This window comes from Gallinula chloropus (genome assembly GCF_964237585.1).
Source record: "Gallinula chloropus genome assembly, chromosome: 1".
Taxonomy (NCBI): domain Eukaryota; kingdom Metazoa; phylum Chordata; class Aves; order Gruiformes; family Rallidae; genus Gallinula; species Gallinula chloropus.
In genome coordinates, this window is record NC_140085.1 from 78,372,592 (window position 1) to 78,393,041 (window position 20,450).

Genomic DNA, 20,450 nt, shown 5'->3' on the forward strand with positions numbered 1-20,450 from the left:
CTTAAATCTAAAAATTATCATTTAAAGCATGATATAAGATTTTCTTTTTCTTTTTTTTTTTTCAATGAGGGTATTGAAACAGTGGGACAGGCTGACCAGAGAGGTGGTTGATGCCCCATCTCTTGAAACATTTCAGATCAGGTTGGACGGTGCTCTGAGCAACCTGAGTTACTCGAAGATGTCCCTGCTCATTGCAGGGGAGGTGGGACTAGATGACCTTTAAAGGTCCCTTCCAACCCAAACTATTCTAAATTAGCTAAGAAATTAAATAAGAAACATCATATTTATAATTTCATTGCATTTAACATGTTTCTAAAACAGTCTTGTCTTGTACATGCTTCTTAAAATATTTTCTTAAGGAACAGTTTTTGCTACTATGGCTACTGTATGGCTACTATATAAAGTTCCTTCTTACAAATATTTCAATATACTGCAATTTTAATTTTCCAGCTCATCAGTGGTCATCAGTTACCACCCAGTGCCCTGTCGAAGACTAACAAAGCTGACCCTCTAGTGCAGATAGAAATTCATGGTGTGCCAGAAGATCAAGCAAAAAAAAAATCAAGCGTTGTAAGATGCAATGGTGAGCATCAGTCTTATTCCCTTGACTGTGAACAAAGCACAAGAATATTTTTTAAGGAATTACCATTTTTCCATTCCAAGAAGATGTTGTGTACTTAGAAAGACTGCAATTATTAAGGAAGTACAAACTCTCTTATTCATTAGCACTTTCCTGAAGATGGAATACATTGTCTTCACTCCTGTTGTGGGCTCACCCTGGACAGCAGACGAACCCCACATAGCTGCTTTGCTCAGTCCCCTGTAGTGTGAAAAAGTTGGAAGGGCATTAAGTGAGAAAATTGACTTAGGTTGATTTCAAGACAATTTAATAGATAATGCAAAAGCTGCACATGGAAGCAAAGCAAAATTAAGCATTCATTCACTATTTCCCATTGACAGGCATACGTTAAGCAGTTTCCAAACTAAAACATAACACCATAGCAGTTGATACGAAGAAAATTAATACTATCCCAACCCAAACCAGTCCAGGATTTGTAAATTTAAAGGCATTTTTTTTCTGAAGAAATTTCTGTGACTTCATCACTCACCTCATACAAAGTTTCTAGTGGGACTATTCCCTTAATTGCTTGACAGGTGCCCTCTGCCCCTTAATGCCCTTTCTCAGTGTATGAACATTGCACAACATAAAGTACACTTCCCACAACCCCCCCACCCGCCTCCCTGGCCCTTCTACATCCTCTTTTTTTAATTTCTAGTCAAGTGATCATGTTACTACTTTAGTTTACCTAAATTACCTGCTGTAAAAGGAGAAATTTTGGCAAAACCATGAAACTAGTATGACCATAGGAAAATTTAAGCTGAGCAGAGATTCTTAACATGGCTATCACTGTCCCATTTTGCTCTCCTCTAGAAAGGTGACACCAACTTGCTTGGGCTTTTGATTTACGGTGTTATGTAGCTAATACATGACAAATCCTTAGAAGGGCTGGCCTGCATACTGTGGGCAAGTCCCAAGTTCCCCGTTTGCTTCATTCTGAGACCTTCCCTCTGACAGGTTTAACTCCATGACCTTTACAAGAGATGTGACACAGATATCACTGCAGTCAGTGGGAGTCTCATCATGTATATAGGTACAGAAATCTAAGAAAAAGAAGGAATCTTGACCAGGTCAGACTAGTGATAGCAGAAACAATAATTCAGGTACCAGGTAGAATAAATTAAATGGATACTGTGTGTTTTCTCTTTTTGATAGCTTTGAGCCCCAGGTGGGATGAAACTTTCTCGTTTACCATCCAAGTTCCAGAACTGGCATTGATACGCTTCTGTGTGAAGGATGAGATATCTCTGGTTGCAAATGAATTCCTTGGTCAATACACTTTGCCACTGCAGAGCATGAACAAAGGTAATATTTTCATGTGATCCACCTATAACAGCTCAAAAAAATTTAAAACATTCCAGTCTTTTGTCAGGAGGAGGAGAAAAATTAGTCAGAAGTACTATAAAGGTATCAGCCTTGTGCATTTTCTTCTCAGTTAGGCCGAAATCCCAATACAAACCAAATTGAAACAAGACAAAAAAAAACCCCTCATGAAACCTAACTAACTGCAGTTTCTCAGAACAGAGATCAAAGAATAGAAATTAAGAAAAAAAAATATGGTATTTTTCTTGGTAGTATTTCTTTAATTGTATTTTATTGTATTGTTTTATTCTTCTGCAGTCCTACATGATTAATAGGCTGCACATAAAGAACAGACACAGAAGTCAGCAGGCCAAGGAGAAAGGCTTATGTAAAATGGCTGTTTACTATATTGAATTTCCAAAGCTATTTCTGACAAAACAAACAACCGGCTTTTATTAGTGAATGAAGATGTGAAGGCAAAACATTGGAGCTGGCAATGGGCACTGTGTTTTATTTTTATTAAGCTTAACAGGATTTTAAATGGCTTTTTCTTTCCAGGCTCTGAAGTCATAAAGCTGTTAGTGACTCCTAGTTTAGGTTGAGGAGTTACAAAAGAACAAAGACATCTCTCTTAAGGCACACTTTTCTCTAACACAATTTTTACATTGATCACCTTATACTTTTATATGTATATTTCAGGATAATGAAAAAAAAAAATCCTGTCAACTCATAATGTCTGAGAGAAATTTAAATAGCAGACAGTGAAGCTTACATATGCTTGCAAAAATTATCAATTTGGGCTTTTTTTTAATAATATATACATTTTCAGTGCATTTCTAATGTGCCTGCATGATTAATTTTTGTCACAAATTGGGGATTCATATTATTCAAAAGAAAGAATATGGAGATTCTAGGAGATAAAAATAGGTACAAAACCTATAATCTGTGCCAAAGAAATCACCCCAATTTCCACTTACGACAATAAAAAAAAAGTAAGATGACTTCAAGATGCCCAGAGACATAAATAAATAAAATGTTTCTAGGAGATGAACTGACAGATAACTTCAAAATTTATTGCAATACTTAACATTGAGACCTTTGGATTCCAGATATGGAACCATTGTTTTGCTTTAGGTCCTTAAACTCCCAGAATAGTGAAATGGGAATGTGTCTTACAGAGGGAGCAACAACAGCCTAGAGTTTTTCGTGAAGAACTGTCTAAACCATGCTAAAGAGTATGTTATGTTTTAAATCTGACTCTTCACAGATCTGATTGCTTCAATCTGCACTATGGGACTGTCCCTCCTTCCCTAGGGTACACATCCCTGAGGTGTCCCCTGAGGACACATGGCTTCCAAAAGCTGAGCTGTGTTTACTTTTTTTTTGGGGGGGGGGATCTTTGACAAGCAGTGAAACAAAGTTGTGCTATTGCCACCCTCCCCTACATTTTCTTTTTAACAGATTCAACTATGTGCCATCATTTCCTTCCTTTCCCCTACCACCTCAGCTGCAGATTGCACTGGGGCAGAATGCTTGCTGCCTGCTTGCTGCCCACCTCTAGCAGCATTTGATTTTTCATGCAATGATTCAGCAGGTATACTCAGAGGGGCTGAAGGCGAGGATAATTTTTAGCTGGGTGGTTAAAGGTGAGAGGATGAGGGACTTGGGTTACAGCCCCTGTCCCAGTAAGTATGCCATGCAGAATACTAATATAGGAAGGGAATTAAATTGTTACTCCATTATCACTGGATCAATGAATAGTTAATTATTTCATTCAAACTAGAACAATTTCAATTAAAAAGTAGTTTTACTTTGCTCAGGACATTTTGTAGAATATTCTGTATGTAGGGGACTAGACCAGAGTCTTTAGAAATGAGTCGTAGGCCTTGAAGTGCATTTTTGGATAGGAGATAAACCGTGTCTTCCACATACTGTGTGCATGCTCTAAAAGTGGATCGCAAGTGCATATTGTCAGAAGCTGAACCTTAGTCACCAGGTGACCTGTCATGCCATATAGAAGAATCAAGAAAATCCAAACCCAAATAAATGAGGGTCCCAAAGACTATATGCATAGCCAGACAAACCTAAAGAAGGATTTTGAAAACTGCAGTTTTGAATATATGTACTTATTCACCATAGATATTTCCCTGAACAACTGCAGTGATATATACATAGCTAAAACACAGAACATTTCTTTTAATCAATAGTGACATCGTTTATTATTTTGAAATAACAGACATTTACAGTCACATAAAGCAATGAAGGTTTGAGGGGTTGGACTGTTTTGTTTTCCAAGCAGGTAAGTTAATTAAGTTTGAAGTTGAGAACTACAGCTTCTCCAAATTCTTCTGCTCACCAGATGAACCTGTAGTTTCTGAGGCATGTCTGATCTCTGATACTGGGAATCACTCTCATATTTAAAAGGACAACCTTGGCTGTACTTTATTCCTGCCTCAGCTGGACAGTACATTACTGTTGCAGCATTATTCTGCTCTAAGACACTGTTGATTCACAAGTTATTTAATTTGATAGAAGAACAACTTGTGCAGCACATAACATCTCTGGATATTAAAATGTATGCTTTTTCCATGTTTAAATATCACTAGGCTAAAAGTCTTCAGTTTGAAAACACACCACATCCTGAAAGACATGGGAGTTGTTCCCTGTGTGTCCAAAAAAGCCAGAATTGAAATACTGTATATGTAGAGGAGAAAACCCATAGGAATGGGACTTTGGTTCTGTGAAATTTCAGTTTATTTCTAAGAGTTACTTAGATAATCATATATAATGCCTCATTTGCATATTAGATCATAAAAACATTCCTTTATGATGGACTTGCATTTGCAATTAATGCATTTTTTTGTGTTTGTGTTTAATACACTAATCAAGTGTCTTATATTTACAGGTTACCGCAACATCCCTCTGTTCTCCAGAGACGGTGACAATCTCGAACCTGCATCACTGTTTGTTCATGTCTGGTACTATTAATGGTGCTCTGTACTAGCAGCTGACTGGGAGATCACACCCTGCTCAATAAAGCAACATCAGTAGGCTTGCAACAACCCAGGGGTCTGATTTTCAGAGTGTCACGTTCACAGTGAGTTTATTAAGCTCACGGGACATCTTGTGTGAGTCAGTGGTATCCCAGATAAGTAATGGCTGCCTACGTTGCTCCCCATCATTATTTAGAACTAATTCACACAGACTGAACTTTTTTTGGACATTTTAAAAATTAAACTAATAATTTAACTGGCAGCTAATTTCAAAGTTATGCATGAGTTCAATAGCCTAATGTTTATGATTTCAAGTTGCAAAATTATGAGCATGATTCATTGAAATTTTTATTTGTATTGAATGGAATCTCTTACTATTGTACCTTTCCAAGGGATCAGGAAAGATTACATTTTCCATGTACCTTTAAAATTTATAACAACAGCTTCTGATTGAGTCATACCTCTGATATAGGTATATCTGATTGAGCTGTACCTCTTCAATGTCCACTGTAATTTTGCTTGGAGAAAAAAAAAACAGCTCTTAAAATGATTAAAAACTCAAGATGCTAATTGCTGGTACCTCTTCTTAGTTTAGGCTTGAACCTCCTGCTGCTAAAGAAAGACAAATAATTCACAGGCTGATTTGTAAAGGGTTATGCTCCCCACAGCAGCAGGGAGCTCAGGATATAGCTTACTGCGAACTCAGGAAACAATGCTTTGAGGTGGACTAGAAGAATTCTAGACAAGACAAGGGTTGATTGTGTGATTTAAGATACCTGAGAACAACTGACACAGCTAGTCCAACACAGCTGTCTGTGGGTCTTGCCCATAAAAGATAATTTGCCCACCTTCCTTAAAAAAACCTGAAGTATTTTTGACCTTCCACGGGACTGTGCATATCAGTTACTGGCAAATTTGTTACTCAAACATGGTTTTTTTATAATATAAACAGTACTCTCTATGTCTTCAGACAGTTCTGATAATATATTTTAATGCTCTTTTTATTTAATGCCATTTTAATGCTATTTTATTTAATGTTGCTCTAAGATGGAAAAATCAGGGCATGCAGTAAACAATGATTAGAAAATGTCACAGGAAATAACACTATTAGAAAATTGCATTATAGTTATAATAAGGAAACCAGGACAGTAGAGTAAGAAAAATCTAAAATCAATACTGAACTGTAAGGTCAGGTAATTTGATAACATTGTAAGCTGACCACAAAGTGTTTTCTGTGCTTGACTGACAAGTCACTTGACTCTTTGCACAGAAGAGCCTATAATCTAAAATGTTAGATGTACTGATCAGTGTAGTGATCAGATCTGTATGCTAGCCAATATCCTGTTCGTGTACTAAATATTTCATAGCTTTTTTCAGCTCCAAAGAATACTAATAATATTAATATTCAAGCACAGTTCCCCTCACCTCCCCTTATGAGGAGGAGTCTGATTTCCCCAGGCAATCTGGTCTATCTATTCTCAGATAAAAACTGACCAAGTGACATAGTCAATTGGTTTGATGCTGAGAAATACTCCAGGTTATTTAGTTTCCTAGTCCCACTTAAGGCACTTTATACAGCATCACTTTCTGAAGTCTGATTTGTGAGTGTCCTTTGGGAGAAGAAGGCTATTATCTTCAGCTTCTGGCATTATTATCCCTCTGTTGACCACTTTTCCACCTGGTAGGACAAATGTCGGACCTACTCAGCATATGGTAACTAACAATTTTCCAGCAGACCAGATCACAAATCAACTTGTCTCCCGTGCCTTAAAAAATGTGCCCCTGATCCCAGGAAGGTGTATATATACGTGGCTGGCTACGCGTGTGTAAGAGGCTACCAATAATGGGCAGTTCATTATGGCCACTCACACGTTAAAATGCTTGAAGATGTGCTTCAGTGCTTCCTCAATTCAGGTAAAAATGCCATGAAGGACAGACCCCATAATTAGTCTCAGTGAACTCAAAGGAACCACTCACATTCACTGTTTAATATGTATGTATATCTTATAGCCCTAAGGTCAGTGCAGGCACTGACTTGACTCCCTTGTGCAGCATAAGAATGCACCGGGTAAGATTAGTGAACATTCCTTACAGCGCGATCTTAAGTAAACACCACACTGAAACCTCTCATTCAACATATTTTATTTAACTGTGAACACCAGCTTCTCCCTCCTCCTTTCTTCTCACAAATGACTGGTTATATCTGCATCTCGGTTATCAAAAATAAAAGAAACAATGACATATCCATAAACAAATACCCTCGATTGAATTATTTCAAAAGTGACCATTCTATCAAAAGTTAAAAGCACACCAACATACACTGCAGAGAATATGTAAAGTGCAAAGCTTTTAAGTTTGTTGGGCTGGTTTTGTTTTCTTTAATATATTGATTGTACAAGATTCAACATGAAATTTCCTAGACATCTGAAATGTACTGGCTTCCAGAGAACTTTCCCATGGTTCTCTGGTGAAATCACCATAGCAGTGTCTGAGCAAATACTGATACATCACACCATTACCAGCATTGTTTCAGCACAATCAGTGGAATCAATGGGCAAAGAATCAGGCCCCACACTTTGATTGGTACAGAATTTAGTATTTTTACAGTACTATTTAATACCCAAAAAAACCCCAAATATTTATTGCTGTCAGCATAATTTTCTGCACATTGCTACGTGTTCTTAGCATGTGAAACTCACACTGAAAGGCATCAGTTGTGGGAAGATGGCAGCAATTTTAAGGCAACAGCCTTATGATTAGAAATACTGAGGTATGGGATCAGCAGATGACTGAGTATTCTCAAGGGCAACTGAGACAAAACATACCGTGGGAAATGGGATAAAGGAACATCAGTGGATAAATAACTGAATAATCTTAGACAACATTTAAATTACACTGTTTCCCAGTGGATACCACTTTTCTTCATTTAACTGGACACTGCTCAGTCGAATGTTAACAGCTCCCACAAATGTTCCTTTGCTTTTCACAACAAGCTTCAGGATGTGGCCTTCGAGCTCTGTGACTCTGTCGTATACAACCTGAAACAGCATGCATTGAAACAGAAAAAACCCCACCCTATGAATTTGTGAATCTATTTGACAAGAAAAACACTTCCTTCAATACAGTACTCAGGATAATGATTACAAATTTGTAATAATTGCTTTAAACTGCCCTCCAGAATTATAAACTGCTAACCATGAGTCAAATTCACTCACCTTATTGAATTTATCTCAGAAATACATTTGACCTTACATAGTTTTGTATAAAATAGATTCTGCCAGCTTAGGCTTGTGAAATCTTCATTACCAAGCATTTGTAAATAAATCTGAAACCTGTGTTGTGCAATGCTTGAGAAAAAAAATAGGTATATGTAATTTTCCCTATGAAAATTGAGACTTAAGCAGGGCTTTGAACTCAAATGTGAAGAAGTATCAGATCCTCCATGAAGCTCACCAGGGAATGTTGATTTTCTGGAGGAGAGATTCAGATGGGGGTATTCACCATGGGGAGAAGCATAAATACATAAGATAGGTAATTCTGCAAAAGTGTATATTATTATAAGTTTAAAATTGTGCTTCCATAGCAGATGTCTTAATAAATGGTATTGCTTTTCTGCAAAGATTAGGAAAAACCCCAGGAAAACAGTATTGATGTAATTTTTTTTTAAGCTATCTATATTGTACTTGCTACATGCTGCTTGGTAGTGCCTTAAGGGAACTTTATGATGCATTGATATGTCTCATAAAGGTGTATCACAGCAATGCACAGCACCTCAGAACTTTTTCTCAGTGCTGTACTTGTGATTAAATCTTGTGCTACATACCAAAATTAAAAAAAGATCAAGCCAAAGCAAAACCAAATTTTATTCTTACCAAGACCTCCATAAAGTTTCCTAACTGCTCTAGATCCAAGAAACCCACATCATAAAAGAGATAATTTTCCTTTGAAAATTGTCTGTATAAATGTTACTATTTTAACACAAATATCTTTATGCATGATTCTGGATACTAACTGTATCCAAATGTGCCCATTATAAAAATACTTGCATTTTTAATGGAATCATCAAATATTAAACATGACAGAAAGCTCGCTCCACTCAGTAGGAGCTGTAGATGTGGAACATCTCTGAGACTGGACCCAATTTAGCAAGTGGAACTTCCTAAATTTGGATGTTTCAGTTACTCGAGAAGTGCTCTTAATACTTCTCCAATTAAATGAGGCAGCTTGCTTATCATCTCTTTAGGAAATTACTAAGGACTATAGCTCTTGAAATATCCTTGAAATTACCTTAATATTACGAGAAGATACTGATGTTAATTATGACATATTAATAGTGTATTTTCTGAATTTTAAAAAAACCCAAACAGCAACGCAACAATCCAGAGAGGCTGACAAGAATGAGTTGCATTCAGAGCAGATTCCTTTGTTTCAGTCCCTGCATTAATCAAAAACTGCTGAGTGAACTGGATGTGGGCTGATAAAATGTGAACGAATGCTCTCAGCCAGCTTCAGGCCTGAAAGGTAAGCTTTGTTCAGAGAAGTACATTTAATCTAAAATTTGTATGGCTGGAAATGTTTTCGCTATTTTAGTTGCAATGGAAAAAGCTTTAAATTTTAATATCTCCATGAAGTTTAAAAAGCAAACTCGGTGACGTGCTGTCACTTTGGGAGAACGGGGAAGTGAAACTGCCTAAAAGGAGTTTGCCACCCAACCTGCTTGGGTTTACTGTGTGATCCCAACCAAGCCCATGTACATGGCACTGCTGAGGAAAAGGCCAATCAGACTGAGCCCCCTCTCACTTGGATCTCCGCGGGCTGCACTGCTGAGTCCTCTCACTATCACTGCTGATTCCTCTCACTATCACTGCTGAGTCCTCTCACTATCTCCAGCTCTAGGAAGCAGAAACGGCCACGGGAGATGCCCTTCAGGCGGGGATTGAGTTTGTAAAGGCTCAGCCCCAGCAATGCTCCTCAATGCTGAGTGGCAACGGAAAGGTGGTTCTGAACTTCACAGGTGGACCCAGGAGGCATGACACTGTTGGTTCTCCCAGACAGCCCTAGCTGGCCTTGGCTGCCCCTTGGGACCACAGCCTGATTCCACCTGCACTGCGAGCTGCGGGGATGCCCGGACGTAGGGCTACTCTGGCAGCAAGGCACCAACCCCTCTGGTGTAAGGGGAGAGTTGGTGCTGTGGGCATGAACGGCCACTGTCCCCCCAGTTGTAGAAGAACAAAAAAACCCCTGCCACACTCATTTTAACTGTTTTTTTTCTGGAAAGGATTTACCAGGGAGCAAATTTCCTTTACCATTTAGAAAGCTTTGGAAATCATAGTCTGGAACAGCTACTGTCAAAGTCGCGCCCAGAGCTTTTTGGATTTGATGATTACTGTGCCTGTTCCAGCTTCCCTCCCCCCAGTGGCATCTCCCCACCAAAACCAAAGTGAAATGATGAAGAAAACCCGAAAAGGAAGGACAGGTACAGTAAGTGATAATAGAATTTAGAATAGATCTATGATTCGATTACTGAAGTGACACTAATGTTACTGCAGAAAGGTGCCTTGTTTCTTTGCCAGTCTATTGAAGATAATATTTTCAGCTGTTGCTTTAAATCACCAAAAAATGTACATGTAGGCTGTGAGAGCTAAGAAATCTTCAGTACAGTGGATGACAACAGGCGTGAACTTAGGTAACGAACAGCTTTCAATCTTTGGCCAAAAAAGAGGCTTTCAGCTTTAAGCAATGACAGACCTTACAGTGCAGGGTGGGTGGTTTTCAAATGATCCCAATAAACTGTTCCTAAAATGATGTCGCAAATTCACATGGAGCAAGGGATAACTCATCAGGATGTAGAAAAAGAAGAAAGGTCTGGAGATAGCTGAATCAATATGTAGATAAAACAAATACCCCCTGCTAGAATTTCATAATCAGAACAGTTAAATCCTGAAATCATTGTGTAGTAAGAGTATTTGTCTCGTCTTTATACCGCTAGATGAAATGGAGGTGAGGCCATGCAGCAAATGAGTGGGACAGGGCTGGAATTCAAGTATTCCTGGCTCCAAAAAGAGAAGCACTGTTGACCTACAGGAGTCTAATGACATTTTAATTGCAAATGTGGGACAGTTGCTTCTCTGTAGGTAGCCATGGCACAGTTCCTAGATTTGCTCCAGATTTTCCAGATTAGCTTTGATGCATGGTACTGGAGCTGTGGCTGCTGGTACAGCTCCCCTCCTCCCCCTTCATCAGACTTGCCTGCACCCTTCTGGCTGAGGCAGGGCAGCATCCTCTCTGTCCCCTCTGCTCTGGCAGCAACAGCAGTAACCCTAACACAGCAACAGCAATAACATTAACATGCTGGGGTGGCCCAGCTATGTTTAACTCACATTTGGCCAAACCCCAAGGGGTGGGATGGAGAGAATTCCCACTCACTCTCGCTTCATTATTGCAATGCACTCTGTGCTCTGCTTAGAGGTTTGCTTGCCATTGAGGGTGGAGAAGCCGTCCAGAGAGACCTAGACAGACTACAGAGCTGGGCTATCACCAACCACATGAAGTTTTAACAAGGGCAAATGCTGGATTCTGCACCTGGGAAGGGGCAACCCCGCCTGAACATTCAGACTGGGGATCAGACGCTCGAGGACAGACATGCTGAGAGAGACTTGGGGGGGTCTTGGTTGACAGCAAGTTAAACATGAGGCAGCAGTGTGCTCAGGCACCCAGGAGGGCCAACCATATCCTTGGGTGCATCAAGCACAGCATGGCCAGCTGGTCCAGGAAGGGAACTATCCCCCTCTACACTGCAATGGTGCGGCCTCACCTCAAGTCCTTTGTGCAGTTTTGGGCGCCACAGTACAAGAGGGACATAGAAATATTGGAGAGTGTCCAGAGGAGGGCAGTAAGGATGGTGAGGGGTCTGGAGGGGAAATCTTACAAAGAGAGGCTGAAGTTCCTTGGTTTGTTCAGCCTGGAGAAGAGGAGGTTGAGGAGAGACCTCATTGCAGTTTATGGTTTCCTGATGAGGGGGAGTGAAGGGGCAGGTGCTGATCTCCTCTCTTTGGTCACTGATAATGGAACCCGAGGGAATGGCATGAAGCTGTGACAGGGGAGGTTTAGGCTGGACATTGGGAAGAGATTGTTTACTGAGAGGATGGTCAGACACTGGAACAGGCTCTCCAGGGAAGTGGTCACAGCTCCAAGTCTGGATGAGTTCAACAGGTGTCTGGACAATGCTCTCAGTCCCATGTTCTGATCTGGCTGGCTCTGTGTAGATCCAGGAGTTGGACTGGATGATCCTTATAGGTCCCTTCCAACTCAGGGTATTCTATGATTGTACAGTTCATGCAGGCCCAAGAAGAGTCAAGAGCCAAACTGAGGACAACTGAGACCTCGAAGCATGTCTCAAAGCAAATGCTATACATAAGCAAGGCCCCACTGCAGTTTGTTCTGGTCATTGCAACTTCTCTTAGCGAGAGTTTAAACTTAAGTTTTTTACTTACTTAGTTTTCACTAACCTACTCTGGAAGCTGTTCTTGTTCTCTTTACACCGTGTTCCATTTTTCTCTGTTCATTCTCCTCTTCTACTCAATCATCATTTTTTAATGCAATGTTATACCAGCTTGAATGCAACAAATTCCAAAATCCAAATAAGGGAACAAGAGAAAAAAGGAATGCTTGTTAAAAGCAACTCCAAAACATTTGGCATAGTTCTTTCAGGTCTCCTGGACCTTCGCATCTTTACTCTCACACACGAGTAAAAATCAAAAATAAAATGCACTTTTGCAAGGCTGATAATTTGCTGTAGGCAGTCATAAGCAATAAAAGTACAAAACTAAAAACAAAAATACCCAAGAGAAGCACATTTCAGAATTTTCTCAGTCTCAAACACAGAGAGAAATTAATATACAGCTTCCTTCCAGCCATTTGGCTTTAATAAAAACTTATGAACTCATAAAAAAGGCAAGTACATTTCTGTACACAGCATTTTGGACAGTAACTAACTTAAAAGACAGCTGACTTATATTTTTAGTAGTTTTTCTTCCCTGGGGTGACTTCTGCCTCAGTCTACCAGTCTTGGACAGAAAATGCATACAGAATGATATCACATATGAAAGAAGAGAGCTGCTGACAGCACAAGCGTCGGGTTTGATAGGTCCAAGTTCAAGGGAACCATATGTGCCCAGTGCATTTAACAGTTCTTGGTGAAAAAAGAGCTTGAGCATCTGCGAAGAAGGTTGTAAGTTTGGAATAAAGGGTATTAAAGTTTCCAGAGAACATCTTGTAACAGCAGTGGAATGCTCTTTAACCACAATTAAATCTCCTCCCAGTGACTACTGTCTGACTGAAGAGAGGATTTTGGATTTTCTTGCATTCAACTTGATCTAATAATGATTAGAAAAATAATTGTCTTGCAGCAGTTCTGGCTGGTTCTTTTCTGTAGCCCATTCAGGATATTTTACAATGAATATTATTGTATAATTGTATTATATTTCTTTGCTTCAAGTATCTTTCATATGTAAAGGAATTTCTTTAGACAGGTCAGTTAGACTCATTCCAGTGTCTCTTTGATTGCAAAAGAAAGGAAAGAAGATAACGAAAAAAATAAAGCCTAGTTCCCTGATATTCCTCTTCAAGGGAACGGAGAAGGAAATGTGTCTTAGCTCTTGGCAACAATGCTACTCGAGGAGCCTTCTTACAGAAGCACTGGAAGTCATCAGTCTAAAGTAGGTAACTTTTGTAATCACATAGACATGGGAAAATAAAAATATTAAAACTCCAGGAGTGGGAAACTAGGAGATAAGGACTCTTAGTCTCAGCTGACTCACTTCAGCTTCATCATATCTCATCTCTGAAACAGGGTGGAGTGGTAATATTTCCCATGTCTTCTAGTTTAAAGCCTGCTCAAAAGTACATTTGTAAATTGCTTTGAGATCTTTAGGAGATTTGTTAGATGTAATAATTATACTCTCCGATTCCACCTACTGTTTGAATCTCATCTGCTGTACAAAATAATATAGTTTATGCCACTTCCCAATCTGTTGTAAATGTTTCCCCATACAAATGTTTTTATTTTTTTTCACCCCAGAGACATAAGCACTTCAGTGGTGTGTGAAATAATTATATATGGCTGTGAACTGCTAGCATTTTGACATAAAAAGAACCGGGCTATTTATTATTGTGTCATCAATTTGCTTGTCTATTTTCAAATGTGAGTTTGAGGAACAGTATCCATTCAAATTAGCCATTTTTATGTTACTGTACAAATCTGCATTCAAAACAGCCTAGGTTTGGCTGCACTGAAGCTTGGCCTCACGTGGATAATCCAACTGTTTTCCTGAAGAGAGGGAAACATAAAGAGATGTTTTTATTTCTGAGACAAATGCAGAGCAGGAGCCTGTCCACCTTTGTAGTTCAGCTTATGGTACGTTCGTCCTTTTTGATTTCTACTCGTTGCAACAGCTCTGGATGCCACGGTGCTATTTTATTTCAAGAGTGGGCAAAGAATGTCAAGCAAGTAAGAAACGGCGGAGGAAAGCAAAAGGTACTCACAATTTCATTGTAGGTAGGGTCAGAGCTTTTTGGAGCTGCTCTTGTTTTCCTTCGACTGACCTCATAAGGATCCGGCAGAAGATAAAATTCCGCGTGTGCACTTGGGGCAGAGCCATCTGGGAGGTGCTGGAAAACCAAATGGTCATAAATATGAATGTCCATGTTCTGGAAATGGAAACGAATAAAAAGTACCAAATGAAATCTGAACTTTAGGCAGACACAGAAACATGTTATATTCTCAATACTATTTGGCTACATTGGAGTGCTGGTGCAGTAAACAACAGGAATTCAAAGAATTCAGCTTAATATTGAATCAGCAAAATAGAAAAGAAATGATACAAGAACAGGGTAAAACTTCCTATCTTTAATATTTTACATTCTGATGGAAAAACCCCTTAAACCTCAATCTACTTTAACTCAGCTTAATCTGATACAAAATCTAGCCCTTCCATTTTCCCAAGCAGTGGAAATCCAGAAACTGGATTCTAGCCGGTAAGCTCCTATTGATTTTAACCCCTACATAGCACTGAGTAGAACTGATTATTCCTAAGGGTGTTTCATAAAGGCATATCACTACAGAAGAGCCAGGAGCATTTTCTGCAGTGTGACAGGCAGAACAGGATTCTTCTAAAAGCAGTATTTCCCATCTCTCTCATCACACAGCTGCAAAGTTGCTTTAATTTTCCAGTTCAGATTACTGAATGATATCCCAGATATTCCACCTGACAGTAGCTAGATCAGAGCCCATCTACTAACCAGGCTCAGTCATAAGCTAATGCTGGTGGGTGGAGAGTTTTTTGATTACTTGTCAACAGATATAAGGTTACTCCTAAAGCAACATCACAGTTACTCAGAAAACACACTGGTAGTATGAAAGGTTTTAGAAGAACACACAAGAAATGGAATTGCAAAAAAAAAAAAACGTGGAACAGGTATTTTGCTTGCATGTCACTTAGCGCTTAGCTTATAATTAAACAGGCATCTTTGTGCTGGTAACACTATGCAATCAGAAGGGCCAAAATGGGGCATAAAATTATGGGTGCTTACCAAAGTATCAGTAATGTTAATTGTACTGCCAGCATTTTAGGCTGCAAGTTTACCTGACAGCTTATAGACAATCCGGTGACAGAATGCAAATGAAAATGCAGTCAAAAAGATCTTAAAACCCCTGGAACAGATGAACCCAGAGCATTACATGGGCAGTTGCATTTGTATTTTCCATTGGAATTTTACCTGGCTCAGAATAAAGTCGTTTCTCAGATGTTGACTATTCACAGGATGTGACTAGAAATATGGGGCTTTCTACAGGCATTGTCAACAAGATACCCTCATGATCGGAGAAACTGCTGGCATCCTGGCAATGAATAACTTCTCCACTGGGAAGAAAAACAGTGCTTGTGTGTGTGTGAGCAACCGATTCTTGCACAACATATCTCTGGGTCTTGTTATCTGCAATGATCCTTCAAGGCAAACGATGCGGTCAACTGCAAAGCTCTTTACTGCTGTCATTAACAGGACACAGCATCAGAGGATGCGCTACTCAAATCATTACATGTTGTCAGCACTAGGCGAACAATAAATGTTACTACTGCTCAGCCCCACAAAGTAAGCCGGATTCAAAATAAACATGGGATTTAGAGAGATGGGACGCAACAGCCAGAAGAATGCCATTAAATGGCAGTGAAGCTAACAGGCATTTTCCTGGGATGAAGCACCGTATCGTTAACGCAGGATTTATAATCACACCGTCCATTTGAAAGCCCATCTCTATTGATCTAGGACTACACTAAAACTGCAATCAAGGATTACAAGTAACGGTAAATTGAACAGTCTCTTAAAAATCAGGAAGAAGAAAGAAATGTAGCCTTAAACAGCAGCCCCAGCAACCAGGATCCTAACTGCAATCAAGCTCTTCCATTCTCAATGAATAGAGAAGCATTGCTGTAACTTGAGGGTCACCAGATTTTAGTTTTTCAGGCAAAACAGACAATCTGGTTAAAAAAACACAAGGGTGGTGTGGGGTGGGTTGTCATTCTTGAAGAAGACCTTACCAGCTCAACCACTGAGATTAAGCACAATGATCTTCACTATCTCAAGCATGGAAATATAGCACAGGGAGAGTCCTGTAAAATTTCAGGCTTTATAAATCATCCCAGCAGTGTACTGCCTAACCAGGGGTGGTTTCAAAGCTAATTTTGAAAGCTGAGGTCAGCAGCAGCTGCAAAGTAGCCCAGATGCTGTGTAATGGGCTACAAAGTTGAGCGAGAGGACAGCTGCATCCACCCTTGATGGATGCCCAGATGGGTCAGGGTGTAGACGGGGTGCCAGTGCCCCACTGCACACCTCAGGACAACAAAGACACAGATCATGGCATCATCATTTGCATTTGAAACAGGCTCAGTATGACACCCACCTGCCAGGAAAAGAATCTAAGCTGATTGCCTTGTGATTGTTTGACAGGGCCCAGGGTATCCAGAAGCATGCAATGAATCAAAAAAAAAGTCAAGATAAATTGTGACTACAGCTTTTCTGTTGCTCCCTGTACCCTGCTAGCAACGCTGGCACAGTATCTAGCCTTCAGCCAACTGACCTTCCTCCATCAGTCGACTCTTCCCAAATTCTCAGGAAGACGCTTTGCAGTTGCCACATGAAACACAGACAGAAAACTTACTTCCTCACTCTCCTTTTGAATGGAGCTTAATATGTGTCAAAAGAGGTGAGGGGGAGGAGAGGGTCAAGAGAGAAAATCAAAAAAGAGAATATTTTAGCGATTCGGAGAAGAAAACTCAGGGCAGAGCAGTTGCTCTGGGATCTTTCAGAGCTAAAACAAAGCAGCTTTTCATGAATAGCAGCAATCAGCAGCCAGGCTGTTAGAGGCAATTTAAACGGCAGTCACCTGAATTCCAACTAGATATCTCAGCTCTGGTTATTAGGTTTTTTTTTTCTCTTTTTCCTGCTTTACAGATAACATGTCTCCTACTTCACCTTCCCTCGCAGAGGAAAGGCAAGCAGGCCGCTTCAAATTCCACAACTGTCCGCATTTTCTCTCTGCGGTGGCACTGTCCTGCCATCAAGCAATCAGAGGGAGTCAGCTGAGCTCTCTTAGAGCCAGATCACATCTCCCACCTCTCAACTGCCCTCCCCTGCCTCCTGATACAACACAAAACATCTAACGAGGGTCTCCAACTCTTAACAACTCTCTGTCCCTCTATGCAGGCATAATTCAAAACTCCTGAGGAAAAGAAGGCATAAATCAGCCATGGCTTTACAGGAGCTGGGTAGCTGTGTGGTGAGTTCATGACAGCTTCTCTTTTCATTGGCACAACAGCTCAATCTTTCCTTGTGAAGACTCTGCTTCACTGAAGGATTTCTTGAGAAGTCTTGGAACGGCCATGGAAGGAGCTGCACTTTGCTAGGCCCTTCCCTACCAGGGCCAAAGTGGGATCCTGGCACTTTGAGAATCCCAGAGCAAAAACAAGAGTGGGATTATATGACAGAAATATCTTTTTAGATCTAAAGTAGGTGACATTTGAAGTAAATTGTTTTATTAAGACAACTGACACGGTAGGCAAAAATCCCAGGCTTTCAGGCAAAGAGGTCCTTCTCAGGCTTTCACAGGTGAGTTGAACATTTTTTTGAATAAAGAAGAATGGGGGAAACTGCTCATTATTTTTTTTTTCTAAACCTTCTGTTATATCACAGTGTCACGTTTAGTGAGCAAAACCCCCGGATTATCCTTTCACTTCTAACTCGGACAGCATTGGCACATTTACACACTTAGGAGAATCACAGAATGTTCAGGGTTGGAGGGGACCTCGAAAAGATCATCTAGTCCACTCCCCCTGCCAGAGCAGGATCACCTAGAGCAGGTCATACAGGAACACACCCAGGCGGGTTTTGATTGTCTCCAGAGGAGACTCCACAGCCTCTCTGTGTAGTCTGTTCCAGTGCTCTGTGCCCTCACAGTGAAAAAGGTTTTCCTTATGTTCCAGAACTGGACACAATATTCCAGGTGTGGTCTCACCAGGGCAGAGTAGAGGGGGAAAAGGACCTTTCTTGACCTGCTAAGCATGCCCCTTCCAATACACCTCAAGATGCCATTGGCCCTCTTGGCCACAAGGGCACATTGCTGGCTCATGGTCATCCTGCTGTCCACCAGGATCCCCAGGTCCCTTTCCCCTAATGCAAAATTGAGACCTAAATGCCAGTCTCATTTGCACCAAAGAAAATCCGTTCTGATGGCTCCATTACAAACACAGAGTAAAATTTCTAGAGGAGTTGTAATTCTAAAATCCAGCAAAAAATCTTTCTCTTATTATTATTGGATCAAAAATCACTGACTTCTGTGCATGGTCTAGGCCAGGAGGAGAATCCAAAGGTCCCTTGGGAATGCCATTTTACACTTTAACTACTCTCAGAAACCTTAATGGCTTGAATGTACTTGTGATCAAGCAAACAGAAAAGAACAAAGTTTTAGATTGAATTCTATTTATAGTTAATTCTGTAGTCATTTCATTAACCCAGAAATAAAGGAACTTCCCTTCCTTTAAAGTAAGTTAACCCTCCATTTAAATTACTGTCTTAAATCTTCAACTGTATATGTTTGTAAATCAATTCAAGCTATTAAAAAGCCATAAGGCTGGAGAGGTATAAAACCAAGGTCCCAGCAGAAATGTAATAGCTCTTCCCTTGCAGTGCCTATGGACAAAAAAATCCCCTGGTGATTTTGATCTGCCAATAAAAAGAAATTGAGTTGAGTTTAGAAGCTGACTGCGGGCCTGTACTTTGAGACACGAACAAGCCACTGCCGAACAGCTTTCTCAGGGAATGACCTGCCTACTTGACCCTAATAATGACTGGCATTCTTAAGGAACTCAGTTACAACTGCTTGCATGTATATTTAAAAAAGCAGTTTACTCTTGGAACGTTATTTTCTCCTGAAGTCAGGCAGAAGGTGATGAAAGTATTCCAGAGTGAGGGGGAGTGAGGGAGCGGAAATAATACTCTGGATTTACTTCTCTCCACATCTGTAATTCAATACTGCAAACCTAATACAGGTGGGTATCTGTTATGGCTGTGTTCCATTTTTCACTAAAATTTTATTTTTCAAAACTTAGAAAGTATTGATATTTACGTACAGAAACCCACACAGATAGGTTATGTCCTGTCTAATTTAATTTTAAATATACTAGCTGTACCTGGGAAATAATGGATGAAATTCAATTAATTTTTCCACAAGAATTACATTATCCTAACGACTTTTATCCCTTGATCATTACAAACCATCCACAACTCTCCTGAAGGCTGGATTCTTCGTTAGCATTATGAAACATCTAACTACTTCTAAATTTACCATATATTAAATTACATGATTTAACAGTCAATATGAATTTTAAGGGGAGATTTTATGATTTTTTTAAAAGTGCACTTTAGGGATAATTTACTGTAAAGCTTTTTAAAACTCACCTCTTCCTAAGAGACATCTAATTTTCTTTTAGCTGACTTTGCCTCAAACTTAAATCATGTCATCAGTTTCCCTTAATGTTAGACATGCAGATATTGTCCCACCTTTTGTCTTAGAGTGAAACAGATTGATGGCTCCTGAACATTTAATAATTCCAGCAGCTGTTCTTTTTTTCCCCATTTTTCATTTTCAACCATCTTGACCAAAAAAAAAAAAAAAAAAAAGAAAAGAAAAAAGAAAAGAAGAAAGGAAAGGAAAGGAAAGGAAGAAAGGAAAGGAAAGGAAAGGAAAGGAAAGGAAAGGAAAGGAAAGGAAAGGAAAGGAAAGGAAAGGAAAGGAAAGGAAAGGAAAGGAAAGGAAAGGAAAGAAAGGAAAGGAAAGGAAAGGAAAGGAAAGGAAAGGAAAGGAAAGGAAAGGAAAGAAAGGAAAGGAAAGGAAAGGAAAAAGGAAAGGAAAGGAAAGGAAAGGAAAGGAAAGGAAAGGAAAGGAAAGGAAAGGAAAGGAAAGGAAAGGAAAGGAAAAGGAAGGA

The 20,450-nt window shown here is 39.8% G+C and overlaps 2 protein-coding genes across 2 annotated transcripts in view; one reads left to right on the top strand and one right to left on the bottom strand.

Moving 5' to 3' along the window:
- The window catches only part of PLCZ1 (phospholipase C zeta 1), a gene marked incomplete at both ends in the record, with an annotated part of 49,423 nt that extends 44,514 nt beyond the window's left edge, over positions 1-4,909 (top strand). The window contains 3 exons of the mRNA XM_084269904.1: positions 451-583; positions 1,775-1,924; positions 4,827-4,909. Of these exons, the coding sequence (XP_084126030.1) occupies positions 451-583; positions 1,775-1,924; positions 4,827-4,909 (366 nt within the window). The remainder of the gene's footprint in view (positions 1-450; positions 584-1,774; positions 1,925-4,826) is intronic.
- A 2,890-nt stretch (positions 4,910-7,799) lies between these two features.
- PIK3C2G (phosphatidylinositol-4-phosphate 3-kinase catalytic subunit type 2 gamma) overlaps positions 7,800-20,450 on the bottom strand; it is a gene marked incomplete at both ends in the record, with an annotated part of 207,905 nt that continues 195,254 nt past the window's right edge. Inside the window, 2 exons of the mRNA XM_084261632.1 lie at positions 7,800-7,952; positions 14,458-14,583. Of these exons, the coding sequence (XP_084117758.1) occupies positions 7,800-7,952; positions 14,458-14,583 (279 nt within the window). The remainder of the gene's footprint in view (positions 7,953-14,457; positions 14,584-20,450) is intronic.